Here is a 26,653-nt window from a genome sequence, read left to right as displayed (position 1 = left end):
ATGGCACTTTACTTAAAAAACCTTAGAGAATCATCAAAAGAGAATATTTTCAGGAAAATAGAAAACAAGTCTGTAAAAATCATCATTACTTCTCTATAGTATTCACAAACATAATCAGAATGAGAAAGAAATAATTTATTGTGAATCATTTAACAATAATGTACATTAAATGTCTAGGAGCTAATCTATTGAGAAACAGAAGGAATTTAGAAACAGAAAAGTAGTATAGTGGTTAGAGTACTGGGCATATAATTGGACTCAGATGATTACTAGCTATATGACTTTGGACAAGGCCTTAATGTCTGTTTGCTTTTCCTTCCTCAAATATAAAATGGGGAAAATAATAACAACCTCTTAGAGTTGCTATGAGGAGAAAATAATGATTGTAAAACAATTAGCATAATCCCCAGCACTACATAAGTATTAGCTAATGTTATTATATAAATACAACTACAAAAAGTTTTCATATAAATAAATGAAGACCTCGATAAAGGGAGATATGACCAATATTCATGACTAGACTGACTAGACCAAATATAATATTGTAAATATCAACATTTTTGCCACATCAATCAAATCACAAAGGAAATGATAAATAAAATTAACAAAAGTAATGACAAAACTCATAGCGAAAGGGAAAAAGCCAAGATTATCAAAGGAAAAGAGGGAGAGTTGGTATTACCTACTCTTGTATTACAAAACAATAATTACCAAAACTACCTGGTTCTAGTTAAAATATGCATGTTTTACATATGTTAAACTAGATGATTCAAATAGATAAGAATTACCTAGAAGCAAATATATATAGAAATTCTCATAAATATATAGATAATTCTCACAAAAATATCTGTTAGGAAAGAGAGTTTAAGGAAAACAATCTGACATTTTTCTAGTACTTAAATGTTTGTAAATCGCTTTATATGTGCGATCTCATTTGATCCTCACTGTAACTCTGCAAGGTAGGTGATATTATCTTCATTTTAAAGATGGGGAAACTGAGTCTGAGAAATGTTAAGTGACTTGCTTACAATCATGCAGCCAGTGAGGGAGGCAGAATTTGAATCCAGTCCTCCATACTTAGGTCCACTGCTCTAGAAACACTTTGCTACCTAGCTGTCACAAAAAAATTCCAAATGGAAAAGTCATCTACATATAAAAATTATTTCACAAAAAAGAAATAGAAGAGAATAATTTAGGGACAGAGTAAAAATTCATAATCAGATTTGAGACAGAGGAGATTATAGAAGACAAAATTATAATTTTGATTACATAAAACTAAAAAACTTTTTCATAAGCAAAAAGCCATGCAGCTAGGATATTGTAAAAATGTGGATTGAGAAAAAATATTTTCCATTAAACATCTCTAATTAAAAACCTGACATTTAGACTCTATGTGGAAGTGATACAAATCCAAAAGTCTGAATGATTCCCCAATGGATAGGTGGCTAAAAGATAAGTGCAAACAGTGTTCAAAAGGACAAATGAAAACTATTCATCACTTCTATACTCTTTTAGCTCAAAGTTGCTAATAATCAGATATCCAAATTAAAATTACATACATGAACTTCACACCTATCACACTGACAAAGATAATAATAGATAGAAAAATAAAATGCTGGAAGAGTTATGGGAAGATAGACACTCATAGATCACTGATGGAGCTGTGCACTGTTATTGAAAGAATGGTGGGAACTGAGCGAACAATCCTGACTCCATCTGGAACTAGCTCAGTTGCCTTTCTATTCACTTTCAGGTCTAGTCCAATTTCTGTCTTCTGAGAAAACTTTGTTCAATTATAATGCTCGAATTTGTAGATTTTGTGCTATATCGATCATATCACAAAGGGAATACAAAATAAAATTAACAAAAATAATGACTAAATGTGTTAGAAAACATTATTAAACTGTTTGAGCCCAGTTGTGCCTGGCTCTCTCTATTTACTGCTTAATGATGCTTAACTAAGGACTAGGTTATGGTGACCAGAAATCCAGTCTGATCTGAAGATGTACATAAGGTGTTTTCTCACAATTATACATCTCAAGCAACCCATATGTCTTATCTGAAAACTGGCCCAGTGCTGGTTAATCAGTTATTGTTTCCATGTTCCTGTGTTTATATATAGACACTGGGGGGAGTGAGTCACCTCTTTTTCTGATTTCGGGGAATTATATCTTTTCACTCTCCCCCTCCCAATTTGGAAAGTCCCTAATCTCTCCAATTAGAAACTGGATTATCTAAATTTGTAACCTGATTAATTATTTTCTTTGGATTAATTGATCATATTTGATTGTTTTTAATGCATAAAAATCTGTCTACTCCTTTATTTGGGGTCCACTGTGATAACTGAGGAGGTCTGGTTCCAAATTGTTATTCAATCAGCATGCATTGTTTTATAAACAGATATGCTTGGAAACTCAAGCCTTTGCTCCCTTAATAATTTCATCTTTTGCCTGTCACTTTGAAAGTCTTCAAGAAAATAATTTGAAATTAAGTAAGAAAAGTTACTGGTGTTGTTTTTTTTTATTCCTTGACACATACCAATCTCATTACCACATTTACACCTTAAAGAAGTGAATGAAAACGAGAGAAGACTCACCCTATCAAGAATGTTAAAGAGAACCAAATTTGTAATGAAAACTGAAAGCAAACTATCTCTCCAACTATTCATGAATGGCTAGGCAAATTGGGGTATACAAAGGTGATGAAATAATATAGAGCATTAATGAAAATCTGGTGATTTCAGAGAAATAACATGGAAAACATTAATTGATTAGCACAATTAAAGCGAATACCTTTCTCTCCTGAAACCAAAGGCTATGAAATTGTGAAAATATGCATTTTAAAAATTCGTTTCAAAAAAATAAAAAATATGAAACAAAAGAAATATCCCTTCTGATAAACAAAATATAAAAGGACGAAGTGATGCTTGATATCTCATGACCAGTATGGTTCAATGAACAGAGTGGTGGACTCAGTGTCACAAAGACCTAGGTTCAAATCCTGCCTCAGACACTTACTAATACAAATGTGATCCCAGGGCAAGTCAGTTAAGTTCTCTCAGCTTCAGTTTCCTCATCTCTAAATTGGAGGTGATGACAGCACCTACTTTAGAGGATTTTGTGAGGATTAAATGAGATATTTGTAAAGCATTTTGCAAACCTTAAAATGCTTTATAAACGTTAACTATTATTATTGTAATCATTGTATTTTATCTTAATTATGCTGGGGGAAATACATTTGTGGTAGGATTTGTCTGGGCATTTAAGAAGTGTATGGGTCAATACAAAATAGATCAATACAATTTTAAAAACTCAATGCATCTCATAACTGCTCACATTTATGTTACTTTCTTTATATGCTTTGAGTGCAAGTATTATTTTCCACATCTTAGAGATGACAGTGCAAATATTAGTACCACAATTATAGAGATGTTTCCCATAGAAACAATGGCATAAATGATGGATAGATTCTTAAGTTTGACCAAAAGAGTCCATTAAACCAAAAGTATGGCTCAATATATGATATATTTATAGTGAGAACAGAATGTACACCTATCAATTAAATTCAGAAAACAATGAAATTAGGTTTTTTTTCAATCTTGAAGGAAAATTTAAATAGTGGAAAGTGAGAGTTTCCTGACCATGAAAGGTGGTGGAAAATGAAGTGTGATACATATATACATATATGCCAGAGAATTTAATTTGTATTTGCACATATATATGAAAAGAATGTATAACTCTGCAAATGGATATAATATGTATGTGTTTCTATATATACACACACACATACAAAGGCTAATTGAGGTAGAATTAATTGAATTAGAGGATAAGAAAAGGCCATGAAATGTGCATGAACCTAGTAAGAGGGGAGGAAGAAATGTTGATTCTGACAATTCACCTTTTTTCAAATCATTTTTTTGCTAAGTGGGAAAGGATAGGGCTGATAGGGGAACAATTTTGGTGTTTGTTGTGTAATTGGGAGGTCTCAATGAGTATAATTTGTTATTCTGATACCATTCTGGCACCAATGTAATTCTTTAAAATCTGCAAAAACCTTTGCCTGCATAACTTCATTTTAGACATGCTCATAATCAAGATATTCCCAGCTCATGGAATTGCCTGCACATGAAATAAAGTGAAATTATTTATTTATTTATTTTAACCTTTACCTTCCATCTTGGAGTCAATACTGCATATTCGCTCCAAGGCAGAAGAGTGGTAAGGGCTAGGCAATGGGGGTTTAAGTGACTTGCCCAGGGTCACATAGCTGGGAAGTGTCTGAGGTCAGATTTGAACCTAGGACCTCCCATCTCTAGGTCTGGCTTTCAATCCACTGAGCTACCCAGCTGCCCTCAAAGTGAAATAATTTAAACCCAAACAGGCATTCAAAATCTCCTCCATTGCTCTCTAATTTTAAGAAGAGGTGCAATAAGATATGTTTAACAAGAAGAAACCTCTAGGATGTTTAAGGAAAGACTATGATTATGAAATGATACCAACTCAGACTGTCTTCAGGATGAGAAAGAGGAACCAGAAATGGCCAGATCTCTCATAATTGTGGCAGGAGATAGCAAAATAACAATAAAAACAGATTGAAGAATGATTAGGAAATCCAAGGAGACACTGTAAGTGTATTTTTCTAATATGTATCTACACACATAGAGAGCTAAAAACCCATGGGCTTGAGGAAAGAGTTCCATCCAAAAAAGTATGGCCAAACAAAATATTTTCTATTTGATACTGGAGGCATAAGGAGTCCCTGGAGCTTACTGAGTAGGGGTGTGAAATGATAAAAGTTGCATTTTTTACTTAAGGGGCTGAATGGAGGATAGATTGGAATGAGGAGAGACTTGACGGAGATGGATGCACTATTAGGTGTTTTCACGAGGCCTGCGGGAATGAAAAATTTCAGCAGGGTACTATGGTGGTGTTCAAGGAGAGAAAGGGATATATTCAAAAGATGTTGCAAAGGCAAAATCAACAGCCCTTGGAAACTGCTTAGGATGGGGTTGAGGTGATGGAGGAGAGATAGTGTAGAATCCAGGATGACTCCTAGATTGTGAGTTTGAGGAACTGGAAGGATAGTATTGACCTCTAAAGTAACAGGGAAGATGGGAGGTATAGGAGGCAGGGTTTAGGGGAAAGATAATGAGATCTGTTTTGGATACATTGAGTTTAAGATGTCTACTAGACATTCACTTTGAAAGAAGAGACTGGAGGTCAGCAGAGAAAGATCCAGCAAAGGAGACAGAGAAAGAACAGTCACATAGATAAGAGGAGAATCAGGAGAGGAGAGAAGAGAATATTGAGGAAAGAGTGATCAGACTTGATTTGGCAACCAGGGAGAGCAATAGTAATGTTGGAGAGAGCAGTTTCAGTGGAAGGATAAGGTGGAAAGCTGGATTAAGTTTATTGAGTTAAGAAGAAAGTAAGATGAAAGAAAGTCTAGACATCTATGAAAGATGAGCTTTTTTTTTGAGGCTATTAACTACAAAATGCAGACTACTGATGAGAATGGAAGGATCAGATGAAGAATTTTTTTCACTTTAGGGGAGATGTGGACAGGTTTATAAGCAGTAGGAAGTGCATCACTGGAGAGGGAGAGATTGAAAATAAATGAAAGAGTGGGGATGACAAAGAGGATTATGCGATGGAGGAGATGGGATGGAATGGGATTCCTTGAAGTAGAGAAGTTGGCCTTGATAACCAGGAAGATCACTTCATGTGAGACAGGGGTGAGGAAGGAAAGCGACAGAAGGCACTTAGTGAGAGAAGCTGAAGAAGAGGGAAAAGAGAGAGCTCATGGAGAAAAGCCTCAAGTTTTTCTGTTTAAAAATGGCTCATGATTTTTAACTGAGACCTTGAGAGGCAGGCAGCACAATGTATGAGGAGAAATAATGGGCTCATAAACAGAGGCTGTGAGTGTTTAACTCCTGACACTCCTATTTACAACCAGCAGTGACCTCTCCAAGCCTTGGTGAATGAGAGGAATCTCTAAGGTGCCTGCAAGTTCTGAATTCTGGGATTCTTGGGTACATTTTAAAAAAGAATCATGCCAGTCTCTCAGTAGATGCTGAATGGTATATGAGAATGAAGGGTATTAAAATTGTCACCTCATTCCTTGCATCCGTATCACATGCGATGGCAGCCACGGTGAGAGCTGCTTTACTCTGGACCATGGGGTTGGAATTGTTCAGGGGCATGATGATGGCACGCATGAAGTTCTGGTTCTGGATCATCTGGCGCAGGTTCTCCTGGGTTGCCATATTTGTCAGCACTGTGGCAGCATTGGCAACGTTGTCGTCTCTGCTACTGCCTAACATGTTTATTAAGGGCTCAATTGCGTCAGCTTCAGCAGCAGCGCTGGCAATGCAGAGAAAAAGACACGGTGATGAAACCATCTTCCAAATGCTCTATTGAATAATTACAACAATGAAATGTTAATTTTGTTCACATAAATCATAAGAGTTTTTCACAACAGGATCCTCAAGGTAACCTGTACAGTTTTCAGATATGAATTCATTGGAATGCTGCTCTCTCGGCAGCTCTTTAAAAGAGTATAAAATGTTCCATGGGAATTTCCACTGTCCAGTGGTAACTGTAGAGTAAGAAGAAAATTCTGTGAATGTTCTTACGCATTACTTTATTGAAAATGGGTAGAGGGAACACCACCAACCGTCCTTTTTAGGTAAATAAAGACATTAATGTCTATGATAGCAAACTAATAATTATCCTCAAGTTAGTTGATAATCACTGGTAGAAAGGAAGTCATTTCAAAGCACTAAATCTCATCTTGCAAATAGGTTCTCTGATTAAATAAACAAAGTATTCAACTAAATCTACTAAACTAAATACATGCATTCGTGGGCATTGGTTCCAAGGCAGAAGAGTGGTAAAGGCTAGGCAATGGGGGTTCAGTGACTTCTGAGGCCAGATTTGAACCTAGAACCTCTGGGGACTCTGGGCCTGGCTTTAAATCCACTGAGCCACTTGGCTGCCCCACTCCCAGTGCCATATTTTAAAGAGTCTTGTTTCTAATATAATAAGCTGACTCATTGTGCATTTAGCTAATTATTAGAATCAAAAGCATTTCCCCACATTACTGAAAACTCAAACACCTCTTTTTTAAGGAAACTGACTTCATAGGCTTGCTTTCATCACTTAAAGTTCAAGAAACATAGAATAAAATTACAAGACAATTAAGAAATTTTAACTAGGGAAAGAAAAGTTTAATTTTATTCTTTAAAACTTAGAAGAATTTAAATTATTGACTAAATTACAATAATAAATTTACATTTAAATATTCCATTCTATGAAATATAGATTATTTTAGGTTTAATAAGAATAAAAGACATCTTCTAAAAATCAACATTCTACCAATATAGCAATAAGATATGGAATATAATTATCTCCAGAGAATTAAAAATGAATATTATATAGAGCAATGGTTAGGCATATAATCAATAAGAAACTTCAAAGAAAAATAGTGAAAGGTATCAAAGAAATAAATGATAAGAGAATGGGCAATGGCAAAGGTTGGACTTAAGTTAAAGGTTTTTCCACAGTCACCTTTGTGATGTGAGAACTTGCAAAAGGCCTAACACACACTGAGGAGATGTCCTGCACTGGTGGCATTGATGGATTGTGGTCTGTATTTTGGAGGAGAACAGCCAGATTGATGAGATTATAGATTTGTTTGAATATCTAAGTATCTTGCTTTCGATAACAGAAGAACCAACATGTGGACTAAAAGGTTGGTTTTCGATCTTACATTGTGAAAGGTGAGGGCCAAAAAATTTAATATGAATATGACTTTTATAATTTACATTGGATCATTCTTCCACAAGAGAGAAGAAAACACTGGAACAATATGAAAAATAATAGGCAAGAATAAAGGAACTTAGATAAGCCTTACACACCCATGTCCCTTCTACACATATACTTGCTTTTTCATGTTAATTTGACCATTTCATAATAGTCTACTTTCTTCCTGCTTAAATGCTTACTTTAAATTGATTTAACTTGAATAAAAATATTGTGAAGAGGGAAAGCATATTCTATACTTTCCTTAGGTATCTTTCCCTTTAGAATATCCCTGGAACAGCGTTTGACTTCTGTTCCTAAAAACTGAACTGAACATTCATATAATTTAACTTTTTTCTTTATAACAATATGTAATACACAATACTGTCATATACTATATGTAACATGTAGTATAAAAATATATTATCAACTTACATGGTAAGTAGATGTATTCATGAATAACAACAAATTTTACTACTTTCAATAAATTGTTAATTAAAACTGAAACTTTCTACATTTTTAATGTGAATTGGCATTGATCTCTTTATGTTCATTCTTCTGATTGCAAGGTAGGTTTTAAAATTCAGTTCAAAAATCCATTTTCCCCCCTTTGGAAAATATTTTGAGCCACTTAATTCAAACCACCAACAGTACTGATGGAGGAGAAAGCATTTAATAAATAAGCGTAAAAGATGCATACAGAGTAGAGAAAAGGTAACGTTAGAGAGGAAAGCTCCAGTGACTTGGAGGGGAAGCGGGAGGATAAGGACCAGAAGGCCTCTTGCAGAAGTTAACCTTCAAGCTGTATTTTGAAAGAAGTCACGGATGGTAGATAAAAGCGATGAAGCAGAGCATTCCAACCATCAAGGAAATCTAGTGTTAAGTCACAGAAATGGAAAATTAAGTATTATGAGAAAAGAACAAGCCTAAGTAGTCTGGTATTACTGGACCACACTCTGGTGTGAGAGTCAAATGTGAGAAGACAAGAAAGATAGGAAGAAAGGATGACTGTAAAAGAGCTTTAAAAGCCACATAAGACAATTTGGTTAAATTTAATTTGTTAATTTAATTGTTAAGTTTGTTGAGTTTAATATACTGTTAAAAATAATCTGTAAACTGTATAGTGATGACTTTTGTTTATTAATAGGTTCTTTTTAATATAGAAAGAAAAAAAATTTAAAAATCAGATCCAGAAGAAAAAGTTCCTATAATTAGTTTCTTCACTTTTTGAAGGATGTTATTTATTATTTAGTCAAGTTACGAAATTATTAATAGCTTTGCTTTGTGTAGTTAAAGAACTCCAACACATATCTGGATGATCAAAGTCCCCCCCCCCCCCACCACTGTTATATCATACCTCTGTGCCAGACTTGGGATCTGGTGCCCAAACTCATCTATTCTTTCTTGTCCAGATGGTGTGGAATAATTCTCTGATGGCAATGCTGCTCTTGCTTCTGGTTCTGTTTATCTTTGGCCAAATTTAATCCATATAAATATCATATACATACAAATGCTAGCTTTCTCATTTGAGAGCTCACACAGTCATTTGTAAAGTTCTTTGGATCACCACTTTTGTCAATTATCCTGGTTAGTTTTTCCAGCAAGGTTAATATTTCAAGTAGCAAATTCATTGAACTGATCCATTTTTAAGCATGAAACTGGTCATCCTTACTACACTACTATATTTGCATGGCATTTAGAATCCTGGAATAACCAAGATGTAGCACACTGTCTGAATTACATACCCAAACCGATTATGGTTCCCCTTAATGATGAAATATTATACATATGTGATACAATATAATTGCCATTATAGCCTAATTCTTGGAATGCAGTTGTTGTTTTTTAGCCAAAGCCACTTAAATTAAATCACAACGTAACATATTAGACAGAGCAACTCACTGCATTTGGAGTCAGAGGACGTGGGTTTCAAATCCTGGTTTTGTCATTACCTTGTGTTCTTGAGCCTTACTTTCCACCTTGGTAAAATACTGGAGTTGGAGTAGTTTCCCCACCCTAAAACTAATAGTATAGACATTCAAATTTTGTATCCCATAACAAAATGATAAAAAAAAAATAGAGGAAAAAATAGAAAGTGTGTTTACCCTTAGTATGTGTGGTGTTTAGGAAATTGTGAGATGCCAACCAGTATTATGATGTCTTTATTACTGTTCGAAGGAAAATAGTATCACAATAAAAGTATAGTGATAGGATATATTACAATATACTTATTAAGTCTGGATTTTACTCAACATTGAAAATCACTGTTATAAAAGTCAATTGAAGCCTAAGAAAATAAAATCTTTTCCTACATATCAGTCCTTGGATCTTCCTTCATATCCTTGAGTCCAGTAACTATGATGGTTTTCAGTCTTGTATTCTCAGTGCACAGCACAACACCCTTTTCATAATTGAAGCTTAATTAAGTGTAGAGTGAATCAAATTCAGTTGCAAATGAAAATGAATTTTTTCTTGATCTAAATGTTCAGTTCCATTACTTAATTCCTCTAATACAACTCTTATGTTAAAAAAAAAAAACCCATACACTGACCTACCCAGAAGAAAATGTTTTCATGTTAATTGGTTGTTTTTCTCATCATAAAATAAAATAATGGTCAAGATGTTAGAATATATAACAAGTTACTTTTGTGGTGCTTCTCCACATTTTTTGTATTTAATAAATTATGAAATTAGTCTATTTTTCTAACATATTTTAACATGGATATTATCTCTACTGTCATTAGTAGTACTGTACAGGGGGCAGGGAGAGGTTCTTTATTATGTATAGTAAGTATATTATGTTATTAAGCTGTATGTATGTATATTACTTGGGTTATTATGAGTATGTTAATTCAGTAAGAACAACAGCATTTTGCCAGAAATCCAGATATTTGTACCTTCTTCATACTTTATGTTAATAAGTCCAGTGTAGTGACAAAACACAATTATAAGAGGACAATTTACTCTCTGATTACAATCGAGTCTAAGGTTCTTTGTGATAAGAAGTTCTAGGTGGAGAATACTCGCTTCTTCCTAGGGAGCATCAGATTCTAATTGTAATGCTATGAAACGTAAGTCTGATAATGACAGTGTTTTAAATTTGGTTTAGTGTTAACTCTTTCACCTTTTCTTTTAGTTCCAACGTAACACATTATCTGCACTCTACAATAGAATAATTGATTACATACTATTCTGTATCATTACATAATTCACTTGAGTCCTACTTTCTTCAAATTTATTTACTCCTCAAGATTACTGGATAATTCTTATGATTTTTTGTAGCTTTATAGTTCTAATAGGGAGTAATGTATATAATTGAAAAAATATACTATAATAATAATAATATAATTCACACAGTAAGTGTTCAATAAGTATTTGTTATTGTACTATAGATGAACTTTTTTTTCCTCTGGTTTATATTATAAAGGTTAGAAAAATCAGAAATTTGATATTCATTATAGCAATGAAAGCAATCTAGTTCTTTTAACCACTAGAGTAGGTTGATAATAATTTTTGGAAATTTAGAATTGTATAGAATTATATTCTTCAATGATGAAAAAATACTTCTCACATCAAATGTTCCAAACATTTTTATAGATGATGAATTTAGAAATTGCTGGCTATAGTCAGGCATAATCTGTGGCTACCCGTAGATTGCAAGAATTGCAATCTCCTCTGCCCCACCAAATTTAGATAACCTTTTTTCAATTTAATTTAATTTTTTATTTTTTCAAATTAATTAAGAGGTTTTTTTTTTCATGGTTACATGATTCATGTTCTACCCCCCTCCATGTCACTCCAGATATGATGTGCTATTCCACTGACTTAAACATGTATCATCATTGTTCAAGACCTATTTCCACATTATTCATATTTAAAATAGAGTGATCATTTAAAATCAAAATCCCCAATCATATCCCCATCGAACTATGTGATCAATCATATGTTTTTCTTCTGCATTTCCACTCCCACAGTTCTTTCTCTGGATGTGGAGAGCATTCTTTCTCATAAGTCCTTCTGGGTTGTCCTGGATCATTGCATTGATACTAGAAGAGAAGTCCATTATGTTTGTGCCATAATGTATCAGCCTCTGTGTACAATGTTCTCCTGGTTCTCCTCCTTTCATTATGCATCAATTCCTGGAGGTCTTTCCAGTTCACATGGAATTCCTCCAGTTCATTATTCCTTTGAACACAATAGTATTCCATCACCATCAGATATCACAATTTGTTTAGCCATTCCCCAGTTGAAGAACACCCCCTCATTTTCCAATTTTTTGCCACTACAAAGAGCTTGGCTCTAAATATTTTGGTACAAGTCTTTTTCCTTATCTCTTTGGAATACAAACCCAGCAATGGTATTGTTGGATCAAAAGGCAGGTAGTATTTTAAAGCCCTTTGGGCATAGTCATGGAGATAAACCTTTTCATTTATAATTCAGTTATAAATCTCTTAAGTTTTGCACAGAACTTAACTGGAAAAGTGAAGGCATATCACTTCACTACTTTCTCAAGTGCCAAAGTGGAGCACAATATTTTCAGAGTAAAGGTTTATGTGAGAACTCAGGTTATAATTTCTTACTCCACTAAGGAGACATTATTTTCTTCCCCCTGCACCCCCCCCCCCACACTTTCTTTCAAAAAAATGATGGAATCATAGAATCATCACTCCATTGGCTAAGGATCATGGAACATGGGGGCAGTTATAATAGGTAAAAAATAATATTAAGTTAGGACATAGGCTTAAATTTTTTTAATGGAGTCAAAGGAATAAAGACTTAAGGATACTGCTTTTCAGATAGGGTAGTAATTTTTAGATTTTCTCTTTGACTCTTTTTCCAAGTCACTTATAAAAGAAGATATTTTATCTTTTCTGATTTTTTCATTCTTCTAATTTTAATTTCATTCCAATACTTTCTAATGTGATGGAGTCATTGGTTTTTATTTAGTCCAACTTAATTTCAGCAAGGTTTTATATCTTCTCTACTAAAGCTATTTATTCTTCTTCCATTCCATATCCCACTAACACTCTCACTTCATTTCTTATTCTTTTATATAGAGATCTCATTTCATTAATATGGCCATTTAAAATTCTTGCTTCCTTTATTTTAGAAATTTTACTAGAACTTGTGGCAAAGCTAGCTATGATTTTTTTTTGGTGGAGGCTTTGCTTATAAATGATGTGGAATTATTTTGTTCCCTGAATTTGTGTTGAATAATCCTAATATTTCCTCATTATTGGCCTTTTCTTGCATTTACTCTTTTCTTAGTCTTACTTCCTCAATGGGGATTTTGTAAAAGAAACAGATTTTCTGTACTTTCAAAAGGAATACTGAGGATTTGGGGGGGGGGGGTATGGGAAGGGTAGATATTGATATGTATTTATCTTGGACCTGAGGAATTAGTGAAATGTCCTTTGAGTACTTTAGAAGCAACTCAAGTCAGTAGAGTGAGTAGAGCTTGGTAGAAGATAATGTGCGAATGGACTAGGTAAGCGTGGTCTATGATTAGGTTGTCTGCTCCAACTAGTCTGCACCAGGGTGGTCTAATCCATGGCATACCAAGATCATTACCATTCCAGTTCTATCCCTGAAAGCTTCTGATCCCATTAGGGAATTAAAGCCAAAGAATTGCAGGCTTTATGGATCCTTGGCCAGACCCTGGTCTGTGGTTCCAGAAGGTTAGAAGGCATTCTCAGGTAGAACTTTTCATTCTGAACTTCCACTTCCCTAATTCCAATAGTTTTCTTTCTATGTCTTTGTGAGGACCTAGACTAGCAAAACATATTGCAGTTCCCCTTTGGCTTTCTTAATAATTTCTCTTATTTAGTGATTTAAAAAATTATTCCTTGCTGGAATAGCTGTTAAGGGTAAAGATTTTGGTTTTTTTTTTTTCAGTTTAGGAATATTCTGTCCTCTATAATCTTTCAAGTCAATCATCCAAGAAGTATTTATTAAGTACCTTTTATATTCACATCATTCACAGTGCATTTTCCAGTTTTTTTAAATGTAAAGATACAGTGAGTGAAATTATGCTGCTTTTGAGACATCAGTATTATTCCATGAGACAATATTAATTTTAAGAAGGAAAATTTTAAATGAGGTGCATAACTAGTTTTTGTAATTGATCAAAGTAATATATATGTATATATGTATGTACAAATACATACATATATTATAAGACACTGAAAAGGCCAGAATTCAAGTTTCTGGATCTCGGCAGAGAAATCTGTATAAATAATTTATAAACAAAAGCATATCTTTTCTATTATGCACAGTCAACAAAATATACAAAGTCTGCTATTTCAACAGAGGAAAAAACCAAAATGAGTCATTTGTTAATTTATATTTTTAAGCATTAATAATATATTCACCCTGTATGATTACATAGTTCATTTGAAGTTGGTTTATGATCACAGTGAATGTGTCAAGATGTCTTTGAGTGATAACATCTTTAAGATAAAAAATGCAATTAAAATCAAAATTTTATGTAGCAATAAATGTTTTGTTAAAGCAGCACTGCAGTTTTCATATCACAAACCACTGTTTAAAATATTATTTTAGGCATATGGAACAAATCTCAAATTAAATTAGTTTGCATTACATTAAAATATAAAGTAGTCTTGTCCTAACCTCACCTCACCCCTCCCATACAATTTTTTAACCTAAATATCCACTAGAGGTCAGTATTAAGACACACTTATTTCCATACTGTTGAAATAAATTGCATGTGTCAGAAACACAAATTATGGCAATAAAGAGACCACTATGTAAAGATAATAGCTAGGAGACTTTAGTTATGTTAACTCCACCTTAAAAATATGCCTGTTCTACATTATAATCTATATTTACATGTTTTTGTCATTAGAATGCATTTTAACCTCAGGCATCTTTGTATATTAATCTTATGGTCAATGAGTAACCAATAAAAACTTACTAAATGATAGGCTTATTGAGTCTGGATATCAACCTTTTACCTTCTGCTAATTCATTTGCAAAAAGAAGACATTAATATATATATATATATGCATATATATATATATATATATTTGAAGTTACCAAGCTTTCACTTGCCCTCCTGTCATGCAAGGTCCTAATCTATTTTTAAAACACCAACAGAAAAATTATATCTGAAAACTTGTTTCGTTATATCCAGCTTAAGACCTTTTCATAAAAAATATAGTGATCCTGTTGGTGGGGTTATAAATCGGTCCAACCATTCTGGAGGGCAATTTGGAATTATGCCCAAAGGGCTTCAAAAGATTGCCTGCCCTTTGATCCAGCCATACCACTGCTGGGTTTGTACCCCAAAGAAAAAATAGGGAAAAAGACTTGTACAAAAATGTTTATAGCCACATTCTTTGTGGTGGCAAAAAAAAATGGAAAATGAGGGGATGTCCCTCGATTGGGGAATGGCTGAATAAATTGTAGTATCTGCTGGTGATGGAATATTATTGTCCTAAAAGGAATAATGAACTGGAGGAATTTCACGTGAACTGGGATGACCTCCAGGAATTGATGCAGAGTGAAAGGAATAGAACCAGGAGAACATTGTACACAGAGATGGATACACTGTGGTACAAACATAACAGACTTCTCTACTAGCAGCAATGCAATGACCCAGGACAATCCAGAAGAACTTATGAGAAAGAATGCTCTCTACGTCCAGAGAAAGAACTGTGGGAGCAGAAACAGAGAAGAAAAACATATGATCTATCATGTGATTTGATGGGGATGTGATTAGGATTTTGATGTTAAGAGATCACTGTACTGCAAATATGAATAATATGGAAATAGGTTTCAAACAATGATACATCTATAACCCAGTGGAATTGCTTGTCAGCTCCTGGAGAGGGGAGTGAAGAGGGGTGAGAAAAATCATGAATCATTTAACCATGGAAAATAAATTTTAAAAATATAGTAATCAAAATAACAATTCTTATTCCAGGTTGTAATCTGCAACGAAACAAGTCCAAAGTTAAGCCATTTTGTATAGAATAAAATAATTAACAAAAATACATAAACAAATAGGCATCCTTGACTAAGGCAACCTCTTTGTTTTCTTTTACCATAAAGAGATGTGGATGTGAAGAGGAAGGAAAAAAATGTTTCATTACATTAGAGAGAAATTATATCTTTTGGGGATGAAGACCTTCATTTATTTGAAATTTTTTATTGTTCTAGCTTCCTTTTATCTCCATCAAAGAAACTTACTGCAAATATGTCACTCCAGGAATAATTTTACATTTTTTTAAATTTTACAATTTTACATTTTTTTTAATTTTACATATAAGTTCAATGCAGATTATAGATTATAAGGACAGTTCTCTAATTCTTTTCTAAATGCAGAAAAAAGGTTAATATTCCTAATGCAGAATCATCATAAAAAGACCTCTAAACGTTTACTTATCTGATGACAAAATATATTCTCATTACTTTGGGGGGAGAGTGGATTTCTCTCTTCTGCCTTAGCACTAAAGCCTACTACTACAGTACTACAGTACTACAGTACAAAATAAGCATTTAATAAAAATGTGATGAATTGAATTGATCTCCCCCTTTAAAAAAATTTGACTATTTTGGGGATACATGCTCTATCCTTCTTGGTCTATGTTGTTGCCATCCATGATGTTGCCACTCAGCTCTTTGTGGTCTTAACCACCAATAACATTGCATCAGTAGCAATTTATTCCCCAGGGTAGAGTTCCTGCTCTGTGGCATTCTACAAGGCAGCAGCACAATAGTAATCAATGAACATATATTCACTGAATGCCTACTATCCACAAAACACTGCACCAGAATTAAGAGTTACAACCATGGCTCTGTCTGTGGGAAGAGAAACTGTTGGCTTTAGTGCTGATGCTGCTCTCCTCGAAAGAATGAGACCCAAAGAACTTTTCTAGGGACCGGTTTGATGACCAAAGGAAAAAATGTTTAAAAGGGTGAAATTCCTTTGGAACTAGAGTGATGGAAAGGTCTGACAGGGATTAGAGATGTTGCCTAAATTTGCTATCATGGGGGGGAAAGTGTCTTGGACTAAATAGATCATTTTAATTCATTACAAGTGTATACATCTGTGACAAGTTTGCCATATATTTTCTTTAGCAAAATATGTAGTCCTTTTGAAAAAATAATGACATATGGTCTCATTCTTAGTTTAAAATTTTCTAGCTAACCTTATAAAAGGAAAAAATGCATTTTAATATTTGGATGAATAAAATATTATTTAATATTTGTATTTTCTATAGTATGGATAGTAATTTTTTAAAAATCTGCCACATAATAATTCCTTCTAAACTTAATAGTATTGGCTAAAAGGCCAAATTAATCAGTTTTGGATAATGCAACTGGGAAAGAGTAAGTTTTCTTTCTAGTGTGCGATTCATTTGTAAAATCCAGAAATGAATTCTGATCAAATCCAACAGATGGCAGTGATGTTATAAATTAATAACAAAAGAATTCTAGAAAGGTGATTTGGCCTAGTGACTAATTTGAAGCAAGGTCTACATGCTAATCATGGGCATTAAAGTCAATGTGATTAACTTGAGAGAAAGGTATTAGGCAAACATGCTTTGTAATTTTCTTTTAAAAAGAACATATTCACTTTTCCAAGAAAAAGCACAACTATTCCAAATTCCAAGAAGTCATAAAAATAGCTCATTCTCCAACAAAGTAGTAAAGGAAGCACAAAAGGCTAAAGATAGCAACTGTATTGTTTGATTATATCACAGTTTTTTTTTCCCCTAGGCAAAATCTCCTATTTTCTTTGTTCTTCATTTTATAGTAGCTCTTTTAACTTCTAAATTCCTCTCTGTGTGTTCACATTATCTCACTTCTTTGATGACATTGTAGTACTCTGAAGCTTCCTAAAAATCAGCACAATGTTATACACAAACAGGGCCAAATAAAAGGCCTATGATAGAAGATGTATGTAGAATCCTCTTCTAGTTAGACTGGAGGACATTCTCCATGAAAATACCTTTGGCAAGCCTAAATCTCTCTCTTTTAAATTTCTAATGAGATAATCTAATTAAATAATAGGATTAATTAGAATTGAGTGACATTAATATAGGATTGAGAGACAGTTTTGGGGAGGAGAATAATGAGGGCTAATGTGTCATGTTGTTTTGCAGTAAAAAAAAAAAAAATGAACATTACGGAATCCTGTGCTTTCAATATCTTTTAATCAATTGTGTGACTGTTAAGGTTTGATCAATTGTAGACGATTATCTATAAAAGTCCAGATGTTCCTTTCTCATATTTTAAGCAAGGAAATTCCAGGTAGATTCTCAAAAAACATTTTAAAAAGATGAATAGGCATATAAAATGATCATTTCTGATGTCTTGTGGATTTTCTCCAGTGACTGGAATCATAAGGGAGCTTTTCCTTAATGAGATCCATAACCATTTAAAAGAAATCAGTCCCAAAATTCACTTTGGAAAAACCAAATTGATGAAGATTTTTAACTGTCCAGACTATGAAATGCTGTATTATAGGCAATTCAGTAAGTCCATAGTTCACAAATGAAAAGTAAGCTAGCCCCAGAACTGAAAAGGATGATAGATTTAGAGCTGAAAGGGACCAAAGAGGACATTGAGTTTAATCCCCTAATTTCTTAGCCACATTCTCACTAGCTACCATGCCACCTAACCTAGAAACCAGGATGAAAAAGACTTAATCCTTTCGTACCAGGGATTTACAATATCTTGGTGTACACCTTGGTCACTTACTACATCTATGTTAATAAATAACACAAATAATAATGCTGTATCTATAGCCATGGGTCATTTCAGTCCTTGGCTCCTTCCTTTCCAGCCAATATACTTCTGTAAACACACTCCACCTTTCCTACCCTCTATATTCCAGTTCTGTGCACTCACATCTGTAGAGTATTTTAAGGTTTTCAAAGTGCTATACATGCATTAACTTATGTGATATTACCAATGGACACAAATTAGAGGAATAAAAAATGCAGCTCAATCATTTTTTTCACAATCAATCAATAAGCAAAATGAAGTCTTGTTTGCTCATTGCATGTCTTCATTGATTTGATGTTCATTTTTAATAACTTGGCGACCTTTCTCAGTTATATAAATGCCACTAAAAGATTATTGTTATTTAAAATTTAAGCCTTTGTTACTGAGAAAAATTTGGGATAATTAAATTTCAACTTTCCTGAAGGCAATGCAGTTGGTCCTCCTGCTGTTTAATTCTGTGTTCAGTTGATTGTCAATTTATCTGAAATATAGACAAGTCCAGTAGGCCATCCATACAACTGCATGTCCAAATCTGGCAAGTAGATATTTGTTAGATATTTGATCTTTCCTGTGTTGCTGATTAGATCAAACTTTTTAAAGTGGTTATGGATCTCTTCCAGGAGGTTTGCAGTGTTCCAGAGCCCAACACAATTTGTATAATGCCATAAACATGAACATCTGGAGAACCTCAGTGCCTTACAGGAAATCTTTTTTCAATTTAGTCTCAGCACTGAATCTCCTCCATCCCAGTGGCAAACACCTTTGGCAATTACACATCTTCCTTTTCTAGGCCTTACTTGATGCTTATTATTAGAAGGTCAATGAAAAGCACTGTTTCTGTTCTACTTTTCAAGGAATCTTGAATAATTTTGATGTGTAAAGGGGGAGATAGCTTGTTGAAGAGAGTGAGTGCTTTGCTAAGCAAGAATTCGATGCTTTTTTCATAATCAACAGCAGGTCAGCAGTGTGAGATCTTGTATTCTTTTCATCTTTCCATTGATTTAGAGGTGGCAAAGACATGGTCCATTGTAGAATATTGCTTGTGAAAGCCTGCCTGTTCACTCATTAAGGATATCCTCAATTTGTATAGATGGGAAAGTAGGCTCATAGGTTTGTAGCTATTGAGGTTTTCTCAGTTGTCTTTTTTATATTAATAAAGTCTGAAATTTTTTTCTATATCTTTTTTATCTTTAGATGCTTGAAATCCCTTGTGAATCAGTCCTTCAGTAGCCTCATAACCAGACTGTCTTTAAGCACAAATCCCTATGTAAACTTGGTCCAATCTGGCTGCTTTGCTCTTATCTTTGCTATCTTTAGAATCATTTCTATTTTTCCTATAAGCACATCTAAGTCTAGTAGAGTCCAAGTATTGGACTCTAGGGCAGCTTGATGGCATGATCCTAGACTATTACAAAAGCCTTCTGATTGATCCCATTGCCTCATGTCTCTCATCACTCCAGGTCATCCTTCACATAAGTTTTCAAGGTGATCTTTAAGTTCAGATCTATGTCATCTCTTATTCAGTAAACTTCAGTGCCACCATTCCCTCCAGGATCAAATATAATCCCCTCTGTTTGTCTTTTAAAGCCCTTCATAACCTGGCCTCTTCCTGCCTTTCCAGTCCTCTTACACCTTAGGTCTCTTTCATTGTACTCTGTGATTTAGTGAAACTGGCCTCCTTACTATTCCTAATATAAGACATGCCATCTCCAGACTTCATGTGTTTTCTTTTCTCTTTTTTTGTTTAAAACCTTCCCTTCCATCTTAGAATCAATACTGTGTATTGGTTCCAAGGCAGAGGAGCAGTAAGGACTAGGCAATGGGGATTAGATCAGAAAAGACTGATCAAACAGTGAGAGCAGAATAATAAGAGAATGACTGCCCATATACGATTGTGGCAGCCATAGAATTTTATAAAGCCTAGAAGAAGTCCTCCAAGATAGAAATGCTATGGAAGACTTATGAGAAAGTAGGGACAAGAATTATTGAGGACAAGAAGGTATGGGGTAGGCTGAGGTCTACATTGTAATATACATAGACATCCATGAAATCACAAATATTTAGACGTATTACTATTGTTGTCCTATCCAGTCTTCAATATATTAAATTTGCCCTTTCTCTAGTGCAGTAGTTTTTTTTTAAACCCTTAACTTCGGTGTATTGTCTCATAGGTGGAAGAGTGGGCAATGGGGGTCAAGTGACTTGCCCAGGGTCACACAGCTGGGAAGTGGCTGAGGCCGAATTTGAACCTAGGACCTCCTGTCTCTAGGCCTGACTCTCAATCCACTGAGCTACCCAGCTGCCCCACATTATTTTTATATATGTAGGACCAGAGGCTTTCTTCCTTCAATGTCCCCCCCCAATAAAAAAAAACATCCAAAATTCGGGTACATTGTGTTCATTTTCTACTAAAATACATGTCATAAAAGTCCGCCAATGTTTCTTTCACCTGAGCAATCAGAAACATTATCACAAAGAAAAGTATTTAACTAAACATGTAGCAAAATAAATAAAAAGAAAAATTCTCCCCCAATGTTCTACCCTCCCAAAGATTCCCATACCCCTGTGGAAGTACAAGTAGGAAGTGGGAGAATGTATATATATTGAGAGCAAGTGGTGGCAAGCACAACAGTTACTCCTAGGGCTTATCCCAATTGGAAACCATCTCTATTTCTGCCTTTCATTGCTCCTGCCACAGAGTCCCAGACTGCACTTGGCTGGATGGGGCTGCCATTGACTTTGCTAATTGCTCAGCTGGGTACCATGATGCTAGCTTAATGCTCTATTAATGTTTGGCAATCTATTGGGATATTCTTTGCTTCTGTCTGCTGCTCTCTACTATCTCCTTCTGGTAGTCAATGGAATCGCCATGCACACACTGTGTGTGTGTGTGTGTGTGTGTGTGTGTGTGTGTGTTTCTTTTCCCATGAGGGAAAAAGTCAGTACATAGCTTCAGAGGCAATCATTTGTAATTTAAATTAGAAAGCCACAGCCAACTTGCCAGCCAGAATTAGTTTAAACTTATGTTTTCAAAAATGACTTTTATTTTGAGCTGCCACTCCCTGGTGTCAGTCTATTATTTGACTTAAAGGGAAGAAAGAAATTCTTTAAAAATCCATTCTATAGTATGATGCCACCTTTGGTCCATGCAGATCACTTCAGGAGCAAAAATATAAAGGGATGGGTGGAGCTCGTGATCCCTGTTCTATAGCATGAACAAAGCTCCCTGCTCTTCCTATACACACGTACACCACCCAATAGAATATAAGCACCTTGAGGGCAGAGATGGTTTCATTTTTGACTTCTCATCCGCAGTACCTTAGCACTCTGCCAGGCACTTAATGTTAATTGGGCAATTATATGGTCTTACAGTATAAATATTATTTTGTAATGTTCTCATACAACTTGGATTTTTGACCTGCTCTCACCCCTTTTACATGATTGTCAGCTCCTTGAGGGCATATATTTACAAAGATCAAGAACCATTTAAGTGGACTTTTGTAGAGATTAAACAAATCGAAGCTACTGAAATGGATTTAGAGAAAATGATGGGGAGAAGAGGAAGCAACCATCTATTAATCAATCTAATTAATGCCAGGCACTAGACTAAGTGCTTCAAAACTATCTCATTTGACAATAAACTCATTATATTCATTCAGACCAACTAGTAATTAGCTCAGACTAAGGCCAGTGGTCCGGTAAAATGCTGAGAAGAGATACTGGAGTTTGGTGAGGAGTGAGGAGAAACAAGAAAAAATAAGGGAAGGAGGAATAAAGCATAGGAAAAGATAGAAGGAATTTTAAAAGTATAGATGGTGAGATCCAGTTTATAACCATCCCAGTGTGTGACTGAGGTTAATGGTGAGGGTATAGGGCAGGGGTTGGCAACCTTTTTGGCTATGAGAGCCATAAACGCCACATTTTTTAAAATATAATTTCGTGAGAGCCGTTCAGTGCTCAAAGTGTGCGCTCCTGTAACAGTGCCTGAAAAAAAAATTGACTTTATGGCTCCTGCAGAAAGAGCCATATCTGGCCCTCAAAAGAGCCCTGGTATAGGGCATGGCAATTGAGGAGGCTGATGAACTAGAATCCAGGTGAGAGTACTTGAGAGGACAGCAAGAATTATATGGAAGTACAAGTATGAGGGCAATGGTTGGTGGAGAGAGGAAGACTGTGAGACAGGTATTACATTGCTTGAGAAAGGAGGGAGAATAATTTGGGGATAGTAGAAAATTGTCATCAGAATTTGGATATGGTCATATCTGGAACAAGAAGACTTCAAAGGAGGAAAAGTTGTTACGTGGCAAAGAGATGGTTTTGGAATAGCAGTGGGGGAAAAGTCCAACTACCCTCTTTCCAGGAATAGTAAGAGGAGGTACATCTTGTACTAAAGGGCATGACCAAGGATGACAATGTCTTCTGGGATTGGGGAATGGCAGGAGGTAGAAGGAAAGCCAGATGTCTATGAGTGCCAGAGGAGGGAAGGAGGCAAAAATAAAAAGAGGACTGGCTTTACAGTCAGTTGAAGGACTTGAGTTCACATTTTAATTCTGATAGTTTGGCCTTAGTCAAAGGAAACTAGCCTCTCTGGGCCTTGGTTATTTCATCTGTAAAACATTGGGACTTACCTCAAAGGTTTCTTGCAGCTCTAGATCCGTGATGCAAAGTTTGTTTAAAATAACAGAACTGTGATCCTGAAAGGCATGATAGAAAGAGAAGGCAGAGCTGGATAGAGACTTGAGAGGGAAGGGGCCATGGTAGAAAATGGGAGAAAAGGGATAGTTTTCATTGAAGCAACCTACTTCTCTTTTCCTGATTTCAGGAGAAAAAGAGGTAGGTGTCTGCTAGATATATTTCCCTATAGAATACAATGATGAGAACAGGCAACAAACAAAGGCTTCTGAACAAACAAAATAGATATTGCAAACTCCATGCACTTTCATTCATAAGAAAAATAATAATGTGTAGGTAAGTAGGCCTTTGCTCAGAATGCCTTTTAATTTTACTTTATATGTAATTCTAATAAGTTTTGTCCTTTGACAAATGAGAAATTGAAAATGAGAAGAGAAGAGTGGCTGGCATAGGCAGACTGAGACATGACTGAGGAATGATTAAAAAGAGAGGCAGAAAAACTTAGGGTAACAAAAAGAAGAGAAACCCAAAACACAGGAGACTCATTATTGAGCATTCGGAAAAACCACCATGGTCCTCGATTTGTCCTCAGAGACATCACTCTTACAGTATAGCTCAATAATCAATATAATGATGGCAGTAAACCATCAAGAAGAAATTAAACTGTTTCCTATATTTAAGGTTGGAGATAATTATATTCCCATTCACAATATTTATAATACAAAAAAGAAACAAACTAGGATATTCAGGTTTATTTGAAAAAAAAAAGCAATCAAGAAAGAACCCAAAGCTCTAGTTGGTCACTGTTTACTGCATCTAAGATTAACTTCTAGAAAATATGACAGTTAAAAAAACTTCCCACTGAAGTCCTAGTCCAGTGCCTTCTGTGCTCTGAACAAGTTGAAATTTAATTTTTTTTAAGCAGTAGAGAAGTATTTTTAAAAAATACATAGCATTTTTTCTCTGGTTTTGATTATGTTATTTTCCTCCCATTAGGTTGAATGAATTTACAAATTCATAACTCTTTTGATAGGAGGCCTTTAGATATTAATAGAAAATATCTTTGTTTTCATTAATCTTGTTGAATGTAGATAACCTTCCACCTATATTGAAGAATTTAACAAAATTATAGCTAAAATTAGGGTTTTCCTGATAAACATTTTTATCAATTCATATGACAAAATTTATGTAAATTTTTGTCAAACATGTTAGACTAAACTTAAATAGCTTAGAAGGTGATGAAAACAGCAACTATAAGGACTTGTGAGAATAGCCCTTATTCATAGCTCATCTCCTTTACCCAGAGAAAAAACACACAAAATAAGATAAGTTAAAATGAATAGTAGCAATTAGGAATATGAAAAAACAGACTGATCCAACAGATGAGAAATTTGTGTTATTAGACACTATCTTATTTACTTTCATAATGATTTAGATATGAAAGAAAAGTCAAACGAAATTTAGTCCTGTTTTATTTAAGCATGATGATTATAAAGCATAAAAAGATTATATAAATGATAGAATCTTCAAAATGAGCAGTCCTAAACTGAAGGAAAAAACTTCAAGAACTGTTATTTTAAAAATTAGCCCAAGGCCAGTTTTCTATGAATTTCTTTAAATCCTTGTAAAGATAAAATCCAGTACAGCCTTTTATCATACCAGAATGTTTATTCCAAATTCCTTGGAAAAGACAGATAATTTTTTTAGTAGCTCTGTTGCACCAATAGGATTATTTTGAACTTTTAGCAAATTTGTTATTTAAAAACAATTATTTCTATGTCACAATATTCTAAAAATGTTGCATGCCCTTATGAAATGATGATTAATATTAATTTGAGGAATTTCTAAACATGGAAACATTTTAAAGGGACTATTATTTCTCTTTGATAGTATGTATTTTGCCTTGTTAAATTTTGCTATTTCATATCACTATTACAAAATATTTCTCTGGGAGAAATGGGAAGAGAAAAAGTTTTGGGGAGAAGAAGAAAAAATGAGGAAGAAAAAGAAAGATTTCTTTTTATGTCTTTGAGAAGCATTTTTCTCCAACTTCAAATTAATAATAATAAAATTAATGCCAAAGGAATTTTTTTGTAAAGTGCCAGTGTTAAATATATAAATTATTATATTTTCAAGAATTTCCTGAAAATAACTTGTATATTGTTTTGTGGAATAACTTTGGTATTCATATATTAATTCTTATCAAAGGCATTGGCATTTTCTATATCACATTCTTTTGACTTTTTTCTTTTTTATGGGATCGTTTTTAAAAACTTTTAACTGGCATTCATCATTTTGCCTGATTCAAATGGCCTCCATAAATTCAACAAACCAAAAAACAGGTGTTTCTCAGTGCCACTAGAAAGTATTTTTTTCTTTTCATGATTTATTATGCACTTAATAAGTGATCTAGAGAGAATGATCTGCAACAGACCACATGGAAAGATTAAGAAAATTACCTTGGAAAGAGGATCACTGGGACAGCTTGCAGTGCTGAAGAGTTAAATGGTAAATAATGGTACAAGAGCTTTAAACTTACTTTGCATTGACTGCATTTGCTGTTGTCAGATTAGCCAAAGCTTGAGAGGCTGCTTCTTTTACATCATCATTTTCATTTTTCAGCAACTGAACTATCTGTGGAATCCCTTTAAAAATTTAGATAGAAAATGTGACTAAGTCAATTCTAGGGCACAAGCAGATAATAAGTTGAAGAAGGAAATGACAAACCACTCTAGTATCTTTGCCAAGAAAACCCAAGTTGGATATGACAGAAAAATGACCAAATGACAAGAGGATAATAATTCTGTCAATTTTTATAATATTACATATTTCATATTACCTTCAGTATTGAAATATTCTTTGCTGCCTATATTCTCAGACATTGCCGAAATCACCTTGGCAGCAGCGACTTTTGTTCCATCATTTTCAGCTCCCAAAAGGGTTATGAGACATTTCTCCACCCCTTGATCATGAAGAACTTTTCTGTTTTCAGCTTTTTATAAACAAAAATAAAAAAGAAAATTGCTTTTAAAAAATTATCATGAAAGAGCAAAGAGCATATAAATAAACATTATCACCAAAGTTCTTCCAGACAAAGAGGCTAAAGAATAGAAAATTTCTAGCTAGTCTTTTTTTATGCTATTTAGTCTTTCAGCCAGTGAATTAGATTTTTTGAAAAGATTTAATTTTTTTTAAACCCTTGTACTTCGGTGTATTGTCTCATAGGTGGAAGATTGGTAAGGGTGGGCAATGAGGGTCAAGTGACTTGCCCAGGGTCACACAGCTGGGAAGTGGCTGAGGCCGGGTTTGAACCTAGGACCTCCTGCCTCTAGGCCTGACTCTCACTCCACTGAGCTACCCAGCTGCCCCCGAAAAGATTTAATTTTACCAAATATTTGTGATAAAAATTTTTCCACAAAGGTTTTTTTTAAGTCATAGGATCCAGATTGTCTCCTTCCCTCCTT

The 26,653-nt window shown here is 34.4% G+C and overlaps 1 protein-coding gene across 1 annotated transcript in view; it reads right to left on the bottom strand.

The window, feature by feature from the left end:
- Nucleotides 1-26,653, bottom strand: part of ARMC3 (armadillo repeat containing 3) — a 129,410-nt gene that overhangs the window by 62,068 nt on the left and 40,689 nt on the right. The window contains exons 8-10 of the mRNA XM_044678928.1: nt 26,029-26,181; nt 25,729-25,834; nt 6,113-6,362 (exon numbers count right to left, since the gene is read on the bottom strand). Of these exons, the coding sequence (XP_044534863.1) occupies nt 6,113-6,362; nt 25,729-25,834; nt 26,029-26,181 (509 nt within the window). The remainder of the gene's footprint in view (nt 1-6,112; nt 6,363-25,728; nt 25,835-26,028; nt 26,182-26,653) is intronic.

The sequence above is a fragment of the Gracilinanus agilis genome, chromosome 5 (genome assembly GCF_016433145.1).
Source record: "Gracilinanus agilis isolate LMUSP501 chromosome 5, AgileGrace, whole genome shotgun sequence".
Classification (NCBI taxonomy): Eukaryota; Metazoa; Chordata; class Mammalia; order Didelphimorphia; family Didelphidae; genus Gracilinanus; species Gracilinanus agilis.
This window is presented reverse-complemented; position numbering and strand designations above follow the sequence as displayed.